At 31.8% G+C, this 20,305-nt stretch overlaps 1 protein-coding gene across 1 annotated transcript; it reads right to left on the bottom strand.

Moving 5' to 3' along the window:
• Nucleotides 1-2,117: 2,117 nt before the first annotated feature.
• On the bottom strand, nucleotides 2,118-19,925 carry LOC117099872 (tyrosine-protein kinase receptor Tie-1-like). The gene is made up of 10 exons (XM_033239390.1): nucleotides 19,812-19,925; nucleotides 19,230-19,269; nucleotides 12,861-13,211; nucleotides 11,104-11,358; nucleotides 10,474-10,608; nucleotides 9,742-9,888; nucleotides 7,515-7,646; nucleotides 6,477-6,608; nucleotides 4,607-5,178; nucleotides 2,118-3,939 (listed from the first exon to the last, which is right to left on the bottom strand). Exons 1-9 carry the CDS (start codon nucleotides 19,839-19,841, stop codon nucleotides 5,054-5,056), a joined length of 1,347 nt encoding a protein of 448 aa, XP_033095281.1. The 5' UTR covers nucleotides 19,842-19,925; the 3' UTR covers nucleotides 2,118-3,939; nucleotides 4,607-5,053.
• Between the last annotated feature and the right edge of the window lie 380 nt (nucleotides 19,926-20,305).

The following is a 20,305-nucleotide window of genomic DNA, read 5'->3' as shown; positions in this document are numbered from 1 at the left end:
TAGAAGTTAATATACATTTTAAAATATATATTATATGTATAAATATATTTAAATATACATTATATATACATTGCATATATGTATATTGCATATACGCATATCTCTCCTAATTACACCTTTTACTTCCCGCTTAAGGTGACTAGCTTTAAATTCGCCCTGCTAAAATTTTAACATTTTTGCATCTTCACAAAACTTAATAATTAAATGCTGAACATCGTTCTACCGTATCATCAAGTGAACCATTTTTACCAAACAGCGTTTTAACTGCCACTTATATGATTGACATGATGCTCTGTAAATCAAGTCTGTAAATGGATTTTGGAGCTGAGCTTGCATTCAAGGAATATAAAATTAAGAGGCTATGCAGAAGAACACTGGCTGGTGTGTAAGGGTGATCAGTTCATGGCCCATTTAGACTGGGGGAAGGTGGGCTCCACCTCGGATAGCACACAAGAGTTACGCCATGTCTGATTTGAAATATTAAGGTAACAGACAATGTAAAAATATTTCATATTACAGTACTACGATGCTTCGGCTAGGCAGCTCCTTTTGTCTTAAAGTAAAACGAGCATCAAAATTACAGTGCATCCATGAATACAGTATCATCGTATTGTGTTATTACGTTGCAGAAGGCGAGTACAAGACGAAAAAAAAAGATAACTCTCGAATTGAATGGCAATTATTATATTTTTATTCAATGACGAAGGAAAACAGTACGTTTCCATTTTATACCAAAAAAAAAGCCACTCCCTCGAATAAACACCTCCCTCGAAAATGTCTCTCAAAAACCCTTCTCATAAACGCTCAAATACGGTACATTAATAATGTCTAAATTTTACTACTTAAATAATTAATTATCGTCAGAAACCAATAGGCATTTTCAATGACAAAAGAAAACAGTGCAAAAAAAAAAAAAGAAACAAAATCTATCGTGTTAAAAATCATTCAAAATATATTAATAATACTACAGCATAGTAAATAATTATCGTCAGAAAAGGTGTTCATAGCAATGCATTAACGCTTGATATAATTATCATTAAGAAACTCTAATAAAGAAAAAAAAAATATTATTCTAATTATTAAACAAGGAAAATCTTTAATAATATTTTAATATACAGATATGTTGGCTGTTCATTGATCGATTAGTTGGATTTAGATTGATTGATTAACTGATAAGTATGTTTTTGGTTGATTGATTAAATTTGTTATCATAACCTTATTGTACGTACATAAGCAAATACAAAATGTGGCCAGGAAATAGATGGTAATCAAGCTTGGCCGACCTCTCTTAATTACAATCATCATAATCATAACACATTTAAATACTAATAATTATAACACATTTAAATATGAATAATTATATTTAAAAAATAACAAAAACTGAAATTAAATGGCATCATTCAAATATACTGTGATGAAAGTAATTCCTGAAGTTGAACAGAGCTATTATTTAAGCTTAATTTAAGTGGAATTTTATTCCAAATGATAACGCCCGAAGAAGCAATTCTAAATTTACCAGGATTTTTATGACCTGGAGGGATGGCTAAATTAAAATCATTGTTAAATCTTTTATAATATTCATGATCAGTAAAAGCAAAATAATCGTTTAAATCATGAGGAAATCAGCTATAAAATAGATAGGAAATAACTTAGAAACACATAAGTTATGAAGTAATATTTGAAGAAATTTAAATAAGGGGAAAGAATGAGCTTTGAAATTCGAAAAAGTTATACATCTAGCACACATTTCTTTGCGTAACTAAAAGAGACTTAAAGTGCTGCCCCATATCTCAATGCCATAAGTCAATAAGGTTGGATGGCAGCATTGTAAAGCATAGATAAATAATCGTAAGAATGCCTACTAGTTTCTTAGGTTTATTATTCAAATCATTAATTTGTTGTTAAAAGAAAATTGTCCAAAATAATATTGATAAAGAGAATTGAATCAGTTTCAGAAATTAGATTATCCTTGATCTTGATTGAGCCGTTTATAATTATATTCTCATTTCTTGAACGAAAATTAAAAACTTATTTTTTATATTAACTGTTAATTTGTAGGCATTTCAAAAAAAAAAAACTAAAAAAAAAACAACAAAAAAAAAAAAAAAAACCAAAACAGTAGAATTTGGTAGACCATTAATATGGATAAAAATAAATAACGCTCAGTACCGATCCCTGAGGAACACCACATTTGTTAGCTAACATATTGGACTTATTATTATTATATTAGAAGACACAAACTGAAATAATCTATTACCGGTACTATCTTAGTGACATATTATGTTACTAAGATAGTCAGAAACCCAATGCAAAGGGCGATCCACTCCATAATGACCTAATGTAGAAATTAAAATATTGTGATTTTGTATCAAAAGCCTTAGAAAAATAAATAAAAATACCAAGGACACATTTTGAATTACCTAAATCCAACATGCTGGATTATCGATTGACAAATTAGTTGACTGATGTTGGTTGGCTGGTTGATTGATTGATCGATTTTTTTGGTTATAGATAGATTGATTGATTGGTAGATTGGTGTCCTCAAAATAAAGAGTAATGATCAACAAACATTTATCGTTTTGCTGGAGAGAATGATTTACCCATTTATTGGCAGGTTTATTTATTGATGTATTTATTTAAATATTGATTGGAAATTTGATTGGTTGGTTGATTGATCGATCGATTATTAAAAAATGATTGATTAGTAGTTCTGATGATTGTTTGGTTAATACACACCACAGGATAAATAATAATAAAACAAATATTGGATTTTTTGATAACTGATTATAAAACATCCAATAATAATAATAATAATAATAATAATAATAATAATAATAATAATAATAATAATAATAATAATAATAATAATAATAATAATAATTTCTTTATTTCAACAATATTTTTAAGGTGGTTGATCCAGCTAGAGCTAATCAATTTGGACCCTCTGTAGATACATTTAAGACTAAAGAATAAAAGATAAAACAGAGAAATGAAAATCAAAAATTGTTTATAAAATAATGAATAATAATAATAATAATAGTAATAATAATAATATAATAATAATATTAATAATAATAATAATAATAATATTATTAATAATGATAATAATAATAATAGCAATGATAAAAAAGTCATCGCTGTCAGTTTGTAATTGTAACTTGCAAATAGTAGAAAAATATGAATATGATATCAATATACTGTAAACAGTCAAATCATCAAGAAAATAAAATTAATGCTGCTCAGGATAATTGAAGCCTTTATATCCCATAATAATTATCCATTAATGCAAAGATCGTTCTTACGTTTTTGAAAGGTCGTTTCAAGTAACAATATTATTAGGACATCTGTTGTCATTCATATTCATTAATCGATTATAGTACAATATTCTTAAATACTTTATTTTGACTTGATAGACTGCCATGCCTTTTAAGCTATGTTTTTTTTTATAAGTATTTTACGGAGACGTCTTGCCGTTACAGAATAAAAATGGCAAGTGCGTAGTAACGTTAGTTGTTGGTAGGTCTACTGCTTTACAGAGAAATTTATGAATAAATAAAATTAATTGGTAATAAAAGATAATACTATTTATCATTCTATAAAAAATGACAAAAAGTTTACAAAAACACCACCAATTTATGAAATTGTGTAAGACATGGCATGATACAATACGAATGTCGTTGATATTGGCAACAGGATACACTGCAACAGTCTCATTCTATATGGTTTTGAAATAACGAACAAACCATATGCCTAATCGTATCATATAAATGTCATGTAATACATGTAAGTATTATCTCCATAATCATATCAGTAAATCGAGGTCGATGCTGATGCCTCTCTTCAATTGTTCAAAAGTTTAAACTCCTGAATAATCATTAGCGAAGGATAAAAGACGCCATTATTTGTAGTTTCAATCCGTTTCTGTACTGGGTATGATACCTATAAAAAACAAAATATATGACGGAATGAAAAGAGACGCAAAATAGTATTTTTTTTTCTTGTTTTGGAAATTACCCTCCTTTATTTGTCTCTTTTTGATGGTTTTCCGTTTTCATTAACTCATACATACACGATTATAGAGTACTGGTAGTTACATTCAAAACGTTAACGATACAAGGCGACGGTGTGTTTATAATTCATTACTGTACAAAAAATAAATAAAAGAAACGGCGCAAGTTATAAAAATTGACTTTGAGAGGAAATCTACAAAAATAAACTTGTGACATGGAAGATGATGAGAAACTGCAATTGAATCTGCAAAAAGGACGATAAATTTATCCGAAAATTTGGGGACGAAATTAATGTGATACTGGCACAATGTCCAGATTCGTTCAGTACGTTCCATCAATGAAATTTTTGTCTAAAAAAATGTAATAAACTTTTGAGAAAAACGAATTGTCACATTCGGGATTTGAACCCAATACCTTTCCGACTACTGTTCGGCTTGTAGTGTACACCCTTGAAAATTGCGCAATTAATAATAGTAAATCACATGATAGTAACTTGTATGAAAAACATCTTCACTGAAAAATATATAATATTACTTATTATAGGATTTATTATTAAACTTACAAACATTATTGTTAATTATTCAAACAGTCATTACTTTTTTAAACGTGATTATTCTCGTCGTGTATTTTTTTCAGTTGATCTATTCGTTATCCAGATGGAATGAATCCGTCATGTTGTCCAGAAACAATTTGCCATGTTGAGAGTCCATTCTTGGAAGACTGCGTCGGAAACCATAGATCCAAATATGTGTGTTGCAAGACTTGCAATTGCCTTTTCAAAACAATTCTGGTCCATTGATTTATGTTGCATCTGCTGCATTAACCTGGTCGATTACAATCTGAAAAATCTCCGAAAACTACCATGCCCGTTAAAAAATTCAATTAATCTCAGTAATGCTGTAAAAAAATTGGTTAGTCGATACCATGGAGGAAATATATCATAATATATATATCCTCCATGGTGTATATGTATCTTAAATAAAACTAACCTATACCATTCTTCATCATATTCACCGGCAGAGTTCGCGATTGACTGATACACTTTAACAAACTATCATGGAGCTGTAATTATTATTACAGGTCCATGTTAATTTGACACTAAGTACGTTACCATTAGTTGTTCTCACACCAGAGGTCGTATCATTCGAATACTCGCTGGTATCTTTATCTGCAATTTAAACGATTAAACAACTACAAGAACTTGTTCACACTATCATATTTGAAGCGACATTAATATCTAGATGACATTTTTCTATATATCGCCCTTATATAAAATAAATAAATAATAATAATAACAATATTGTCGACTTTTAGAGCGCATATTGTTTTAGAGATCTCCATGCGCTTAATAGTATTACCCCCGGTCATTGGGTCAAGCACATATGATACACACTCAGGTCCCTGGGGGGAATTCCATAATATTGCAGCTGTAATCAGCGCATTTTGTGTTTGAACCTACCATGTACCCACTTATACTCCTTGGTGGAAAGAGACAACCGTAGATAAAGTGCCTTGTCCAAGCGAACTGCACGGCGATGAACCGTCATAATAATATTTATATATTTTTGTTGATTAGCAATTATAAGATGTATAAAGATAAAGATAATCAGTAGTTCTGACAAGATAAACAAATTGATTGGGATTGTGATATTAATATTGTTTACCTAAACATCTTTCGCCTGTGTAGCCAGGGTGGCATTTTGTATTCACATTACAGCCTCTGGAAGGATGACACTCAGTAGCTTTACAATGACAATCTTGTAGACAGTCAGCGCCATACTTGCCAGCTTCACATTCTGAATACAACAATATACCATTAATATATTTTAAAAATTACTGGTAATTGCATATATATATTTCTTGTATTACAATTTTGGTCATTGTCGTTGTCATGTCATCGTCACTGTAATCTTCATCATCATCATCATCATCATCAGCAGCAGCATTATCATTATCATTATTATTATTATTATTCTTATTTTTTATTATTATTATTATTATTATTGCTGCAATATAACATACGGGTGGGTATCTGAATTAAAAGTTAACTATCTTCTGACTTATTGGTTTATTGTCGTGATTCTTTTAACTTCAGGACAATATTGTCGACTTTTAGAGCGCATATTGTTTTAGAGATCTCCATGCGCTTAATAGTATTACCCCCGGTCATTGGGTCAAGCACATATGATACACACTCAGGTCCCTGGGGAGAATTCCATAATATTGCAGCTGTAATCAGCGCATTTTGTGTTTGAACCTACCATGTACCCACTTATACTCCTTGGTGGAAAGAGACAACCGTAGATAAAGTGCCTTGTCCAAGCGAACTGCACGGCGATGAACCGTCATAATAATATTTATATATTTTTGTTGATTAGCAATTATAAGATGTATAAAGATAAAGATCATCAGTAGTTCTGACAAGATAAACAAATTGATTGGGATTGTGATTTTAATATTGTTTACCTAAACATCTTTCGCCTGTGTAGCCAGGGTGGCATGTTGCAGTCACATTACAGCCTCTGGAAGGATGACACTCAGTAGCTTTACAATGACAATCTTGTAGACAGTCAATTCCATATTTGCCAGCTTCACATTCTAAATTTAGACACAAACCAAGTAACGAAACATCATGGAATTGCTGTAGCTAAAACAAATTAATGGCCATTATGTTCATATAACAAAAAAAAATCATAAACTGTCGGTACACCTTGTGTACAAATACGGTTTTTGAGGTATACAAACTGATTGGTTTTTCTCGGCGTTTCTTGTTTATCGTAGTCCCTTGAAATCTTCTTTTTTAGCGCTCTCTCTTGTTGCTCTCCAGCAAACTCGCTATGTGTAAACAAAAAAATAAATCTATAATCAACCCAAGTGAAACTGTGTTATGCTTGTAGATTGCAATTGCTTTACTTGTCTGGAAGGAGTGCCGAGTAGGTACTGGAGCGATTAGCTTAGAGTCCTTCCAATGAATTTGTTGATTTTCTTTGACGAGTAGAATGATGGATGACTTTTGGTATACACCACGTCTTCCATGACCTTGATGTTCTTTGCGTCTGATGTTGAGGTCTCTATCAGTCTCTCTAATGTAGACTTTTACTACATTCACATGGGTCCTGTATACCCCTGGACGGTTATTGGGCGATGGTTTATCCTTGTGTGTGTGTAGTATCCACTAACATTTGTTAGGTGTACTATGGTAAATTTTGATGTTGGCTGAGTTGAGATATGTGAGGTGGGCCTCTATAAGTTAAGGCGATCGTACCATATTCATCTCACCGAAACGTCGAGACAACCAACCAGTGGTTTTACCTCAAAAACCACATTTTTACACATGGTGTACTGAAAGTCTAATGATTTTGTTATTGATAGTCGCCATGCAAACCGTTAAGAAATATTTAATATTTTTGCTGATTAGCAATCGATTTAGAAAAGATAAAACATAATCAGTAGCTCTGCCAAGATAACAAGCAAGTTGATTGTTGTGATTTAAATATGTGTTACCTAAACATCTTATGCCTGTGTAGCCAGGGTTACACGTTGCAGTCACATTGCAGCCTGTTGTACGATTACACTCACTAGCATCACAATGACAATCTTGCAGACAGTCAGCGCCATACTTGCCAGCTTTGCATTCTGAATATGCAAACAATAAGTTACGAAAACATCTTAATATAATATGTTTATGAATATTACTATAAATAATAAAGTAGAAACAGCAAAGCATCAACAGCCACGCCAACAAGAATAAGACCAACACAAATAAGGTCGGTTGGATATTTTTGGTTGATTAATTGTAACCACGGGTCTAAAATTCAGGTTAAGGATCACTTCAGTACCAGATACTCTCCACTGCCTAGATTAGAACATCTTCAAAGCCAGAATATGATCTTTTAGCCGAGATATCATTATGCTTTAACTTATATTACTCGTGCAGTTTAGTCTTTCCCAACCGGCGTAACAAGCACAACCTTGTGGCCTAGGGGGGCAAATCAGCATCCCTTTGCAAGCCTTTCCGATATATTTAAAACATGACAAGTTACTATCACGTCCAAATCCAGGCGCTGAAAAAATATTTTAACACAAGCGGCCACTAAATTACAACAAATATGAAATCATATTTCAGTAGCTTGATGCCTATACAATAACTTATAAAATTCACCAAAGTTCGTAAAATATCCGTAGTTTCGTAAAATATCCCCACCGGGGGCCCTTGGCGGCCCCCTGTCCCCCAGCCTAGATGCTCGCTTCGCTCGCATACTGGACCTTATGAAATAGTGCTGTTTCTGTGTTTGGGGGTGTTAAAAGTGTATTTGTGGTTTGTGTATCGGGTTTTGAACAGTGCGTCAGTGAGCCCGATGTAGCATTTTTTGTCATCATTTGAGTAGACAGTAGCTTTGTAGATGATGGATGAGGTGAGGCAATTTCCAGAGAGTGGACATTCATCTTTTTTCCTGCAATTGCAGAGAGTCTTTGGCTACTTATTTTATAAATCTAAATTTTATTGAAGCATTTATAAACATGATCCAAATATATATCGTATGGAAACGATAAAAATAACGTGCCTCCAAACCAATCGTAAGAACATCATTTGATACTGCAATGAACTCTTTGATAATAAAAATAATAATTAATAACAATAATAATAATAAAATACTACTAAAAAGAATTGTTAATATATGATAATGTTGCAGTAATACAGCCTAAGTTTTTATGTTTAACAAACGGTCTACTGCTTAGCCACCTTGTTCTATTAAATTATTATTCGCGGCCGCACCTTCGGCGCTCCATGCACCGCTGCCGAAGTGTATGGCGAGCCGAGTTGTCATTTAATCATAAATAGAGATATCTTAGTTTTAAATGGAGATATCTTAGTTTTTAATAGAGATATCTTAGTTTTTAATAGAGATATCTTAGTTTTAAAAAGAGATATCTCTGTTAATAGAGATATCTCTATTAATAGAGATATCTCTATTGAAAACTAAGATATCTCTATTAAAAACTAAGATATCTCTATTTAAAACTAAGATATCTCTATTTACGATTAAATGACAAAACTACCAACTCAGGGCCGCAACGACTCTACACTTAGTAGCACTACAGTAGGCCTAAGCCTAGCCTAGTAGTAGAACATTCTCTATGGTAGACCATAAAATACGCAAGAATAACAGAAAGGATTTTTAACCCAAACATTGCGATAAGCCCCAATCGAAATACATGAAATGGGCCAAAAGGTTTATGACTTGATTCTCATGATCGCGACGTCGACTTTGCAAAAAAGCCAAAATCGAGTCGGTCATTTCTATTGGCTAATCATGACGTAATATCATTTACCGTACTTTAGCAATCGGAAGTTCCGATACGGTACCGTATCTCTAGCCACGGCGTTATATTTTTATATCTACCAATGTGTAATTTTATACAAATCATAATCTTATCGTTATTCATTGTGTTGTTTGGATAATTTATTATGTACATAGAATTTTAATGTTTGCTCTAATGAATTTTATCATATTTCTAGTTTTATAGGTCTCAATTTAATTTTAATGTTCTCAATTTTTTTTTTTTTTTGTATTCTCATGTAATTCAGCGCTACTGCTGCCATTTGAGATTGAATAAAACATATTGAACATATTGAACTTCAGGAAAGCCAATATTACAGATTATCTACATTTAACATACTTGATTATTAGACTACTTTTTGTAAATCTCAATCCTTTAGTAATCTTACCCGTTTCACAGCTAAGTCCTTTCCAGCCAGCGTGACAGGCACAACCTTGTGGCATAGGCGGACAAAACAGCTTCCCTTTGCATCCGTCATCGTTACCAGTTTTACACGGAGTTAGACTATCACGCCCAAAACGATTACCACCAGAAGCTGAAAAACATATACATATATTAAATATATAATATATATATATATGTATATATATATATAGTGTATATAACAAGTAGATAATAATACAGTCCTCAAATATAAAGGAACATGATGTTATAAAGCGTATCAAACATAGCTCTTCAACGAAAGTTCGTTATCATAGTCATATGAAGAAAAAAGTCGCAGGTGGAAAACGAACAATCTTTAGTGCCTTCCGGATTACTACCTGTAAATCTTGAATGACAAAAACGTTCCGATGTACAGTAGGCCTATGTATCACAGGCGCTCCATTATAGCATTATGTAGATTTGTGTAATAATAATACCGGTATTTCGGATTTGTTGACGTCCTGTTTACATTTAAAGTTAACAGAAATAATTGACATTGGTTTACTAACATGTTTTGCAACCAGATCCAGTAAATCCCGAATGACAAACAAGTTCCGATGTAGAGTATGTATCACAGACGCCTCCATTATAGCATTAGGCCTATCTAGGTTTGTGTAATTATATTTCTGATTAGTCTCTGTATATGTCCTGTTTACATTTAAAGTTAAAAAAAAGTAATTTACATTGGTATACTAACAATTTTCGCAACTAGCTCCGGTAAATCCCGAAGGACATATACAGGTTCCGATGACTGTATCACATACTCCTCCGTTGTAGCATACTTCACAATCCATGGTACAGTTAGGTGGAGACCACTTGTTATGTGGACATTCTGAAACACAAGTCAACTTGTTAAATAATAGGCTTAATAATAAAAATTGAAATTAAATTGAACATTAAAAAAAAAAAAACAAAAAAAAAACCAATGTTTTGTATAATTTCAACAACAAAAGAGGATACAATTGAATAATTTCTACAGTTTACAAATAATTTGTAAACTCGTCTAAAACGAAATAAAAGCGTTCCGTTATATGTTGTTTTTTGGTTTAGATTTTCCAGTTACATTATATTATAATGAAACTGGCAAATCTAAAAAAAAAACACATGTACGTTATGGCAAACATTAATTTAGTCATTGAATATTTAGTTCATTTTACTCATTATTTCTTTTATAATTCCATCCCGTAATGCCAGCCCTCCATTTCTTTTTCTATCCATCTCATATGTTTTATAGTAAGTCCGACATTTATCTACTTAGGTGTGACTTTTAACCAGAATATTAAAATGAATGAACATGTAGTAGAAGTTCAAATAAAATAGAATCTACCTCTTACTATCAGATGCATGAAAGCGTGTTTTCCTTCGTCCCGGTTGTCATTTAAATAACATTCATAAACCCCAGCATCATCCAATGTAATATTTTCGAACGAAATCACCTTCAAGCCGTTCCATTTTGTGTTATAATTTCCGTTCTTCGCCCATCGTAAGTTTTCAATACTTGCGTTACGTTGATCGACGACAAGTGTAACGTGACTATCCCATATACTAACGGTCTTAGTACGAACAATCGGTATTACAGACGCTTCGGATAAAAATACATACACTCTTGAAAAATTTGAAACACCTTGTCAAATATAGTTTCAATCAAAGAATATTTGCCTGTAGTTCTGTTAGTGTGAGTGAAGCGTACGAAGAGGGCGTGTGGGCATCTATTTAGGTCTATGTAATGAGGTCTTTAGAAATATTAATGTGAATAAAATAGTTTTACATGAAAATGATTTGTGCTTAATATTGTTTGATTTAAAGATGACTCTCTGTTAAAAAAAACAAATTCATTTAAATTAATACTGAATAGCTCATTTAGAAGGATGAAATAAGTTAGTAACTTCAGCCGAAAAACCGTTTTATAAAATATTTTGCACTGATTTACAGACTATACTACAAAAATCATTAATTTTATTGATTATCAACAAATTTAAGAACCAATGCAAAAGAATATGGAAAAGCTAATTGTCAAATAATTGACGGAATGTTTTTCTCATCAATTTTTATATGCTATTTATAGTTTATTAACTATATTTAAATATACAAATCAGGCAATTCAAATATTACCGTATGTATTGTAATTACTAATTATTATGCCTATAGGATACACTGTCTGGCAAAAAAAATGGGAAAACTGCAAAAATTCAATGCAAAATGTGAGTGTTTCATTTAAATGGATCAAATAAGTAGATTTGCTGATTTATGCTACAGACATTTTACTACAAAAATCTTTAATTTTATTATTAACAAATTTCAGAACCAATGCAAAATAATACGGAAAAGCTAATTGTCAAATAATTGACGGAATGTTTTTTTCATTATTGTTTTATTTGCTAATTATAGTTAAATAACTATATTTAAATATACAAATCAGGCAATTCAAATATTATGTATTGTAATTATGTTATTATTATTATTATTATTATTATTATTTCTGGAAAGTTTAACCAAGTTACAAGAAAGAAATTATTTAATGTTGATGACGATCCAGATTCAGGTGTGAATTTGAAGGTATTTAAATTACTAAGGTTCCAAATCCAAATTTCTCAAGAACTCACCCCTCTATCTAAATGAAACTTTACAGAATTATTTGTCAGGGTCCAATGAAGAAATGAGTACATTTTGGTGACAGTCAGGAGTTGGGTGTGAATATGAGGACCATTTAAATGAAAACGTCCTTGACCAGATATACCAAAAACTGATCAACTGACCTACATGAAACATATTTTTGGAAAGTGTAACTGATTTAAAAGGAAGAAACTATCCTACGTTACGCAATTTAAATTCCGGGCGGCATTGGATTCGTCCGACGCGTCGTGCGACGCGGTGATTGCATGGTTTTAGTTTTTACTACAGTTTTTCAATGATTTTTTTTGTTGTAATATTACAATCATCACTTCTCATTATGGCAATGTGGAAAACACTATGATCTGTTTTACAAGCAGACATACCCTAGTAAGTCTATTGTCTTTATATTCAGAGTATGTTAGGTTCTAAGTAAACTAGTAATGATAAAAACACTGACAAAAATAGACTTACCATTTTCATGGTGAACTATGATTGTAGCATTGGCACTTCGATTATCTTTCTGTGCGTACGCAGTAAATACTCCGACTCGGGCTTCACCAATGTAGATACTAGGACTCTTAATCTTAGCTACAAGGTATTTGGAATTCGATGTATTTTTGAAATCACATGTAACACCCTCGTTATCACAGAATGGTTCTCTCGATGTATGATTCTCATTGACCGAGAGTTTAATCTTGAGTGTGATGTTCATTGTTCGGTCGTTTCCCAGTGTATAACAACGAATATTAGTTCTCTCAGTATCACTAACAGCAGGAGTTGGAGTGAAACCCAGCATATTCAATTTGAGCCGATCATTCACACCTTAACCATATACAAATAAATAATTGAAATGAGAAACCTTCATGAAGCTTATGTAGTTTATAATATTGTTTTACACATAATTCATTAATACATGTGTAGCTTTCATCAAGGTTCATCCAATTTAGAAAAACAAATATTCTTGAGAGAAGCAAATAATAGCACATACAAATACAAGGTAATAATCATTATGAAATTATAAAAAAAGAAGAAATTTATATAGTGTGATTTAAAAATAATTATAAAAACAAAGACAAAATAAAATAACAAAGATAAAATAGTAGAGATTTATCTGTGAGTTCTTCTTGAAACAAAATTATACCCCTATATATTTTTTGCAGAGATCTGACGATTGCCATAGAAACACTTCTGTTAACGAAGAGATTAGTGTTAGCGTGATATCACCGAGTCTTTCTGGACGTTGGCATAATGGTGATATGATGATACGATAATAATAATAATAATAATAATAATAATAATAATAATAATAATAATAATAATAATAATAATAATAATAATAATAATAATAATAATAAACTTTGTTCTTTGTGATTCCTGTTTGTTCTCTACCTGTTGTTTTGACACTGTGCCTTGAGCACCAATTTTTGGTGGTGATGTTTGCGCTTTAAACATCGTTATTAATAATAATAATAATAATAATAATAATAATAATAGTAGGAACTAATAATATAATAATAATCATTATAATAGTAATAATCATAATAGTAGTAATAATGATGATGATGATGATAATAATGATAATATTATAATAATAATAGTACCGGTACTAATAATATAATAATAATTATAATAGTAATAATTATAATAGTGAATGATGATGATGATGATGATGGTGATGATGATGATGGTGGTGATGATGATGATGATGATGATGATAATAATTAGACTTACTATGTATAGTAAGTTCGATTCCCACCCGAATCAGTTGGTTTCATATTTGGGAAAGTACTGAGTATTCAGTCCATGACATTTCAAATATGGCAAGACATATCATTCCGATTAAGTTTCTTGGCGCAAACAATAGTATTGAAATAGCATTATATACTTTATCGAAGAATATTCCGTCGATTTGTCTGCTCTGTCAATCTGCTTAACAATTACTTTTTACTTTAAATGTAAATTGTAATCACCTTTGTCATATAATATAACTTCTTGTTGTTTAGGGAAACACTTACGTAACTAACCAGGGGCGGATCCAGAGATGTTCAAAAGAGGGGCCGAAAGGGGGGGGGGAAATTTGGGCCGATCGAGACAACACTGAACTAGGGGGTCTGGGGGCATGCCCCCGCGAAATTTTTGTGCAAAATAACAATTGAGGCGTTCTGGGTTATCATTTCTTCTTTTTTCTTTCTTTTTTTTTTGTTTTCTTTTTTTTTACCTCACAAAAAGGGGAGGGGTGGGGGTCATATTTTCAGAGCTGAAGAAAAATAATGACATCGCTCTAGTAGGTGTGTCCTTAAAACAACCCATGTAAATCCCTGAAGTAAGAATAAAGATACCTGTTTATTTGTGATTGCATTATCACACTCCTATTAATTTTCCTAACGCCAAAAACACTTGATTTTTCTTAGAAATAGCCGTTGTTTTTTGTTTTTCTTCCTGTACCCCGTTTCCCTATTTTTTGCATGGAGTTTTTCTGACCGGCACTTTCCGCGCTTGAATCTTCTTCAAACATTGTCCAAGCAAAGACCAAATTAACGATATGCATATCAAAATATGACATCTTTCTACACACTTTGAATATTAATAGCCGTCATAGTTCGAGTTTACCTCACGTCGACTTAGTTTTCATGTTCATGTTTTAACTAAATAAGTTTGTGTACGATTTCATTTTTGTTTTTCTTGTTTTATTTTACGCTAGACATTTAAATAAGTTTTTTTTAAATTATTTTTTTGTAATTTTAAACATCAGCAAATAAGGAAAAGCTTTATTTCTTGTTTTACAAACAGATATATATATAGTGTAGCTAATCTGACAGAACCAACTCGAGTCGTTTGGCAACGCTAAGCCGACTCGAGCGGATCGACCGTATTTTTGCCATTATGATTTATTAAGTAATCTGTTTACTCAATCCTGTATCACTTATTTATTGTACATTTTTATGGGCTTTACACGTGACAGGAAAATACTTTTTTCTTAAGACATTTTATTTCAGTTCACCTGTAATAGAACTGTTTGCACAGAGTAACCAGATCCATTTTCTGATCTTTCACCATAAATAATAGTATTTGTCTCAAGTTGTCTAGAAAATATGTTTTTAATCACTCTAACAGTGAATTTAATCAACATGAAAGCCTTTATTATTTGAAAAACAATTTACTAGAAAACTTAAATGACAGATCCATTGACAGATTCACACATGGACTACCTAAATTACATAAAGATTTTGATAATATTCCACCCCTAAGACCTATTATTGACACGACCGGTACTTGTCATTATTCAGTAGCTAAGTTCTTATCAAACTTATTAGGCCCTCTAACGGTTAATGATTTTGTCCTTAAAGATTCTTTTGATGCTGCTGACCGCATTAAAGCTATACTAAACAATTTATATAATTTAGGTTACCGATTTGTATCTTTTGATGTTGAATCTCTGTTTACAAATGTTCCCCTTACTAAGGTAGTTAATATAATTCTTGATAGGGTTTACAATAAGAAACTGATATCTACTAACCTTAAGAAAAATTCGCTAAGGAAACTACTTAGAGATTGCTGTACTAAAACTGTATTTACGTGTAATAATGAATTTTATAAACAAACTGATGGTGTCTCAATGGGTTCGTCTCTTGGCCCAGTTTTAGCTAATATTTTAATGACTGAACTAGAAGAGTCTATTGTTCCTAACCTTATTGAATCAGGTACTATTAAGTTTTATACTCGTTTTGTTGACGACACGCTAGTATTAGCTAAGACCAATGATTTCCCGCAAATTCTAAGCTACTTCAATGCTTTTCATAGACAGATATATTTTACTTTCTAATCATTTGAAAACAGTGACACAGTACACTTTCTGGATTTACAATTTAACAACAGTGTAGGAAGCATGAGTATATATCGTAAAAATACACATACATATGTCCATTATGATAGCTTTGCTCCATGGAACCATAAGATCTCCTGGATTCGTAGTTTAGTTTCTAGAGCCCACAGATTGTGTACTCCTGATAAACTTCAAACAGAGCTTAGTAACATCAGGAAGTTTATATGTTGGAATGGGTACCCTTTAAAAGTTGTTAATAATGTACTTAAGAAATTAAATGAACCTAAATATATACATAGGCCTACTGATGATAGCTTGATTAAGATTTGGGTTAGATTGCCTTATCTAGGAAAAGCAGGTGAGTTCATTTTACGTAGACGTTTAAATAAGGTAAAGAAACACTTAATTAAAGAGGTAAAATTCATAACTTTATGGCATTATAAAAATGTTTCTTATTTTATATCTACTAAGGATCAAACCCCTAAGGAGTACAGAAGTTCTGTATATCATTTTAAATGTCCAGGCTGCAATAGTGATTATATTGGTAAGACAGATAGGTGCTTAATTAGTAGACTTAAAGAACATTCTTCACGATCTGATAGTGTTATACTTAATCATGTTAAAAACTGTGAGACATTCCAATATGTTTTAGGATTACAGGGTATACTTGAAAATGATAATGTCGTCTGTAATGTAAGTAATAAATTAGGTTTAATATTTTCTAGTACTAACATTATTGACAGCTCCCGAAACTGCTCTATCCTATTGTTTAAAGAAGCGTTCGCTTACGTAAACTACACTTTGCTTAACAATGGGCTCAGAGCTTCAAAAGAGCTTTCGTTGTTTTTGTAGGTATCTTTGATCATTAGAGTAAGAATGCTTTGATCTCTTGTTTAAATCACTGCCATGTCAATTACTAAAGGTAATGTTTTGATTGGTTAAACACTTTTGGTACTAGTGCATATAATAAGCATGCTAATATGGATAATTTTTTCATTCCTGATGATGACATAATTAATGTCGGAATATTGAATCCCAACACGATGGCGTGTATTTCAATACTTGGAGTATGTATATACTTTCTTATCTGAGATTAATCAGTGGACCTTTCGGTTAAATGACAGACTTACTAGAGAAAGCAGACATCAGACTGCCTAGGGCAGATAAGGGCCCAGTCATTTTATTTATTTATTTAGCATCCATTTAATTTTAAAAATACAAGATAAAACAGCATTATTAAAATTGAAAGGTAAAATTAATTACCCAAAAAAATATACGAATGGATGCAAGGACGGCCCATTAAATCAACACAAGTTAATTTATTTCCCATGGGGTTCTTACAAGAAACTGAGGGATGAATATTTAAAAACGGTCAGTTAAAATGTAGGGGAAAAAAGCAGAAAATATTAAGTAAGAAAAAAAAGTTATCGTCTAAACAGGAAAATTAGCATTGAGAACTTTTTAAAGTTTCATTTTAAATAAATATTCATTTTTGATCCATTTAAGATCGTTTGAAAGAGCGTTCCGGTCACTAATACCCAAGATGAAGAAAAACCGATATTCGGTGCCAGTTGTCTTGGGTACAGCAAAGTTAAACATGCTATTCCGGGTCAAGTAGACGTTGAGATTTTGTAACCTGGTGAAGTTGGAGTACATAGGGATACTGAGATACTTCATCCTTGCTTTACGATGTCCAAGACTGGGAAGCTCCTCCAAACCAATGTGAAACCTATTATTTACGCCCAGAACGAAACGTGCCATCTTATTTTGAGTAACTTGCAATTTATGTTTAGAAGATTTATTTAAATTGCTATACCAGGAAGATGTACCATAGTCAAACAGGCACCGTATTGATGTGGAAGATAAGGTGTTTCTTACATGGTGCAGTTAAGTACGATTTGTTTCTGTAAAGAAAACGCAGTCTACCACTAGCTTTGTGAATAACACTGTTGGCACTAGACTAACACTAGAAAAACTTAAAGGCTGGTGTAACTCAATTCCAAGGTCATTCACATTACGTTTTTCTTACAACCAAATATAATAAGTTCGGTCTTATCTGCATGTAATAAAAGCTTTATTGTCAATTAAACATTTATTGCACGATTCGAGAATTTTAACTAGATTTTTAAAAAATTAATTAAGGTTTGTGGTAGCCCAAAATTATAGTTCTGTCGTCAGCATAAAGTAAAAGCGTACAATCATTATTAATCCAGGTTGAGATATCATTGATATAAACTAAAAATAAGGTCGGACATGATGAAATACTATCCTGTGGGACACCTATAAGAAGATGTCTAAGTTCAGAGAGTTTGTTTTCAATGCTGACAGACAGGGTCATGTTTGTAATGGTAAGATCGAAACCATTTGGCACTGTCGATCCCAATATATGCAAGTTTTTTTTTGCAAAAAAATATTGTGATCGACAATTTCAAATGCCTTCTGGAAGCCGATAAGAACCATGCCTGTGTAGAGACCACTGGAGATATTGAATTTAACTTGGTCTGCAAGATTAATCAGGCACGAGTCAGTTGAATGGGACTCTCTGAACCCAGATCGAGTTCTGCATTTTATTTATAACAGCGGGTTAATCTTGACACTATATATCTTTAATACGCGTAGATTCAAAGGAAGATGTAGTAAATTCTCTAATAAAATAACCAAAATCCCAAAAACAAATATCACTGTGATGTGACTTTGATTCAAAACTTATGACCTTTAGTATATTTAATACCGAATGATATTACATAATGTAAATGTAGCATAAAATGCAAAATATTATAATACATATGATGGAGCTATTAAAAAAAGACAGAGCCATCTGAGGAGCTTTTTGCTGGAGACCCTTTTTAAACAAATAAATTAGGGTGCTCAACCTTAAAAATAAGAAAGGTTCAGAGTAAATTGTCATATTGTTCGAAGAATAAGAACTATTAGAAATCTATTTAAAAAAAAAACTTTCAAATCTTTCAGAAGACTAAGGCGATATTCTAATAAGTATGTTTAATATATTTTCTTACCTGCAGAACGTCCAACAAGGGCTAGCAGAAACCACATTTCCTGTTAAAATAATAAATTCGAGTGATATATATATATTGATTTTCGTCTTATTGATCGACATTAAGATTTTTAAATAATAATAATAATAATAATAATAATAATTGTCGACTTATATAGCGCATATTGTAGACTAACCTCTATGTGCTTTACATTATTACCCCTGGTCACTGGATCAAGCACATGGAACAACACTCATGCCCCATAATGTTGCAGCTGTAATCAGCGCATGGTTGTGTTTGAACCTACCAGGTATTAGTATACCGTAAATGAAACTAAAAGCGTGCTCTACAATTCATTCATTTGGTATCATCACAATGATGGGCATAACAAATTTAGCAATCAATAATGATATGAAATGTTTTCGTAAGCAGCAGGCTTATCAGCTCATAGTATATGTGCAACAAAACACTGTGAAGCAACCCAAAAAGGTTTGCAAAAGCTTATAAGAAAAAAGACAATCTTTCACCGATTGATCAATATGGTTCAAATAGATAAAAATAAAATTGATACCAAAAGTATAAAATAATAGAACTATAGCTCACCTTTAAGAAATACATTTCATTGGCCCACATCTGCCGACAACTGCAGACAAATCAACAATGCCAACAATCAGTTGTCTGGTCTACAATGTTGTGCCGCCTAAATTTTGCCGCCTCTTATCAAATTACCTGCCCAGATTATGAAGGTGTCGTCATTATATAGTCAGTCAGTGTAAATATGTGCCGTCTGGAAGGCACGTGCTTAAAAAAAATAATGCAAACAAGTCAGTATTAAATTTTCATAACGACTTGATTACACTCATACCATAGATTCCAGGTTAGTTTGATGTATTTTCAGACTACTATTATGAAGAATTAATATTATAAACATAGAATATAGGCCTATATATTTATAAACGAGAATGAAATTTAATTATGAAATGCCAAATGTGTAGACTAATTTAATGGAACGCACTTTCTGTTAAAAACATAATGCAATACAAAATCAGTATAATGTTTCATGACGCCTTTATACAATGGATACCATGGATTCCAAG

Source organism: Anneissia japonica, unplaced genomic scaffold (assembly GCF_011630105.1).
Source record: "Anneissia japonica isolate Jap-2015-1 unplaced genomic scaffold, ASM1163010v1 scaffold288152_len142926_cov155, whole genome shotgun sequence".
NCBI lineage: Eukaryota > Metazoa > Echinodermata > Crinoidea > Comatulida > Comatulidae > Anneissia > Anneissia japonica.
Note: the sequence above shows the minus strand (reverse complement) of the source record. Positions and strands in the feature narration are given on the sequence as shown.

Bases quoted from the DNA above. Each gene is read 5' to 3' on its own strand.
- LOC117099872 (XM_033239390.1), bottom strand. From the start codon at position 19,841: ATGTGGGCCAATGAAATGTATTTCTTAAAG. The intron at 9,889-10,473 runs GTTAGTATACCA...TATGTTTTTCAG, and splicing joins CGGAGCTAGTTGCGAAAATT to CTTCTGGTGGTAATCGTTTT. The intron at 6,609-7,514 runs GTAACACATATT...GTCTAAATTTAG, and splicing joins CACAGGCATAAGATGTTTAG to AATGTGAAGCTGGCAAATAT.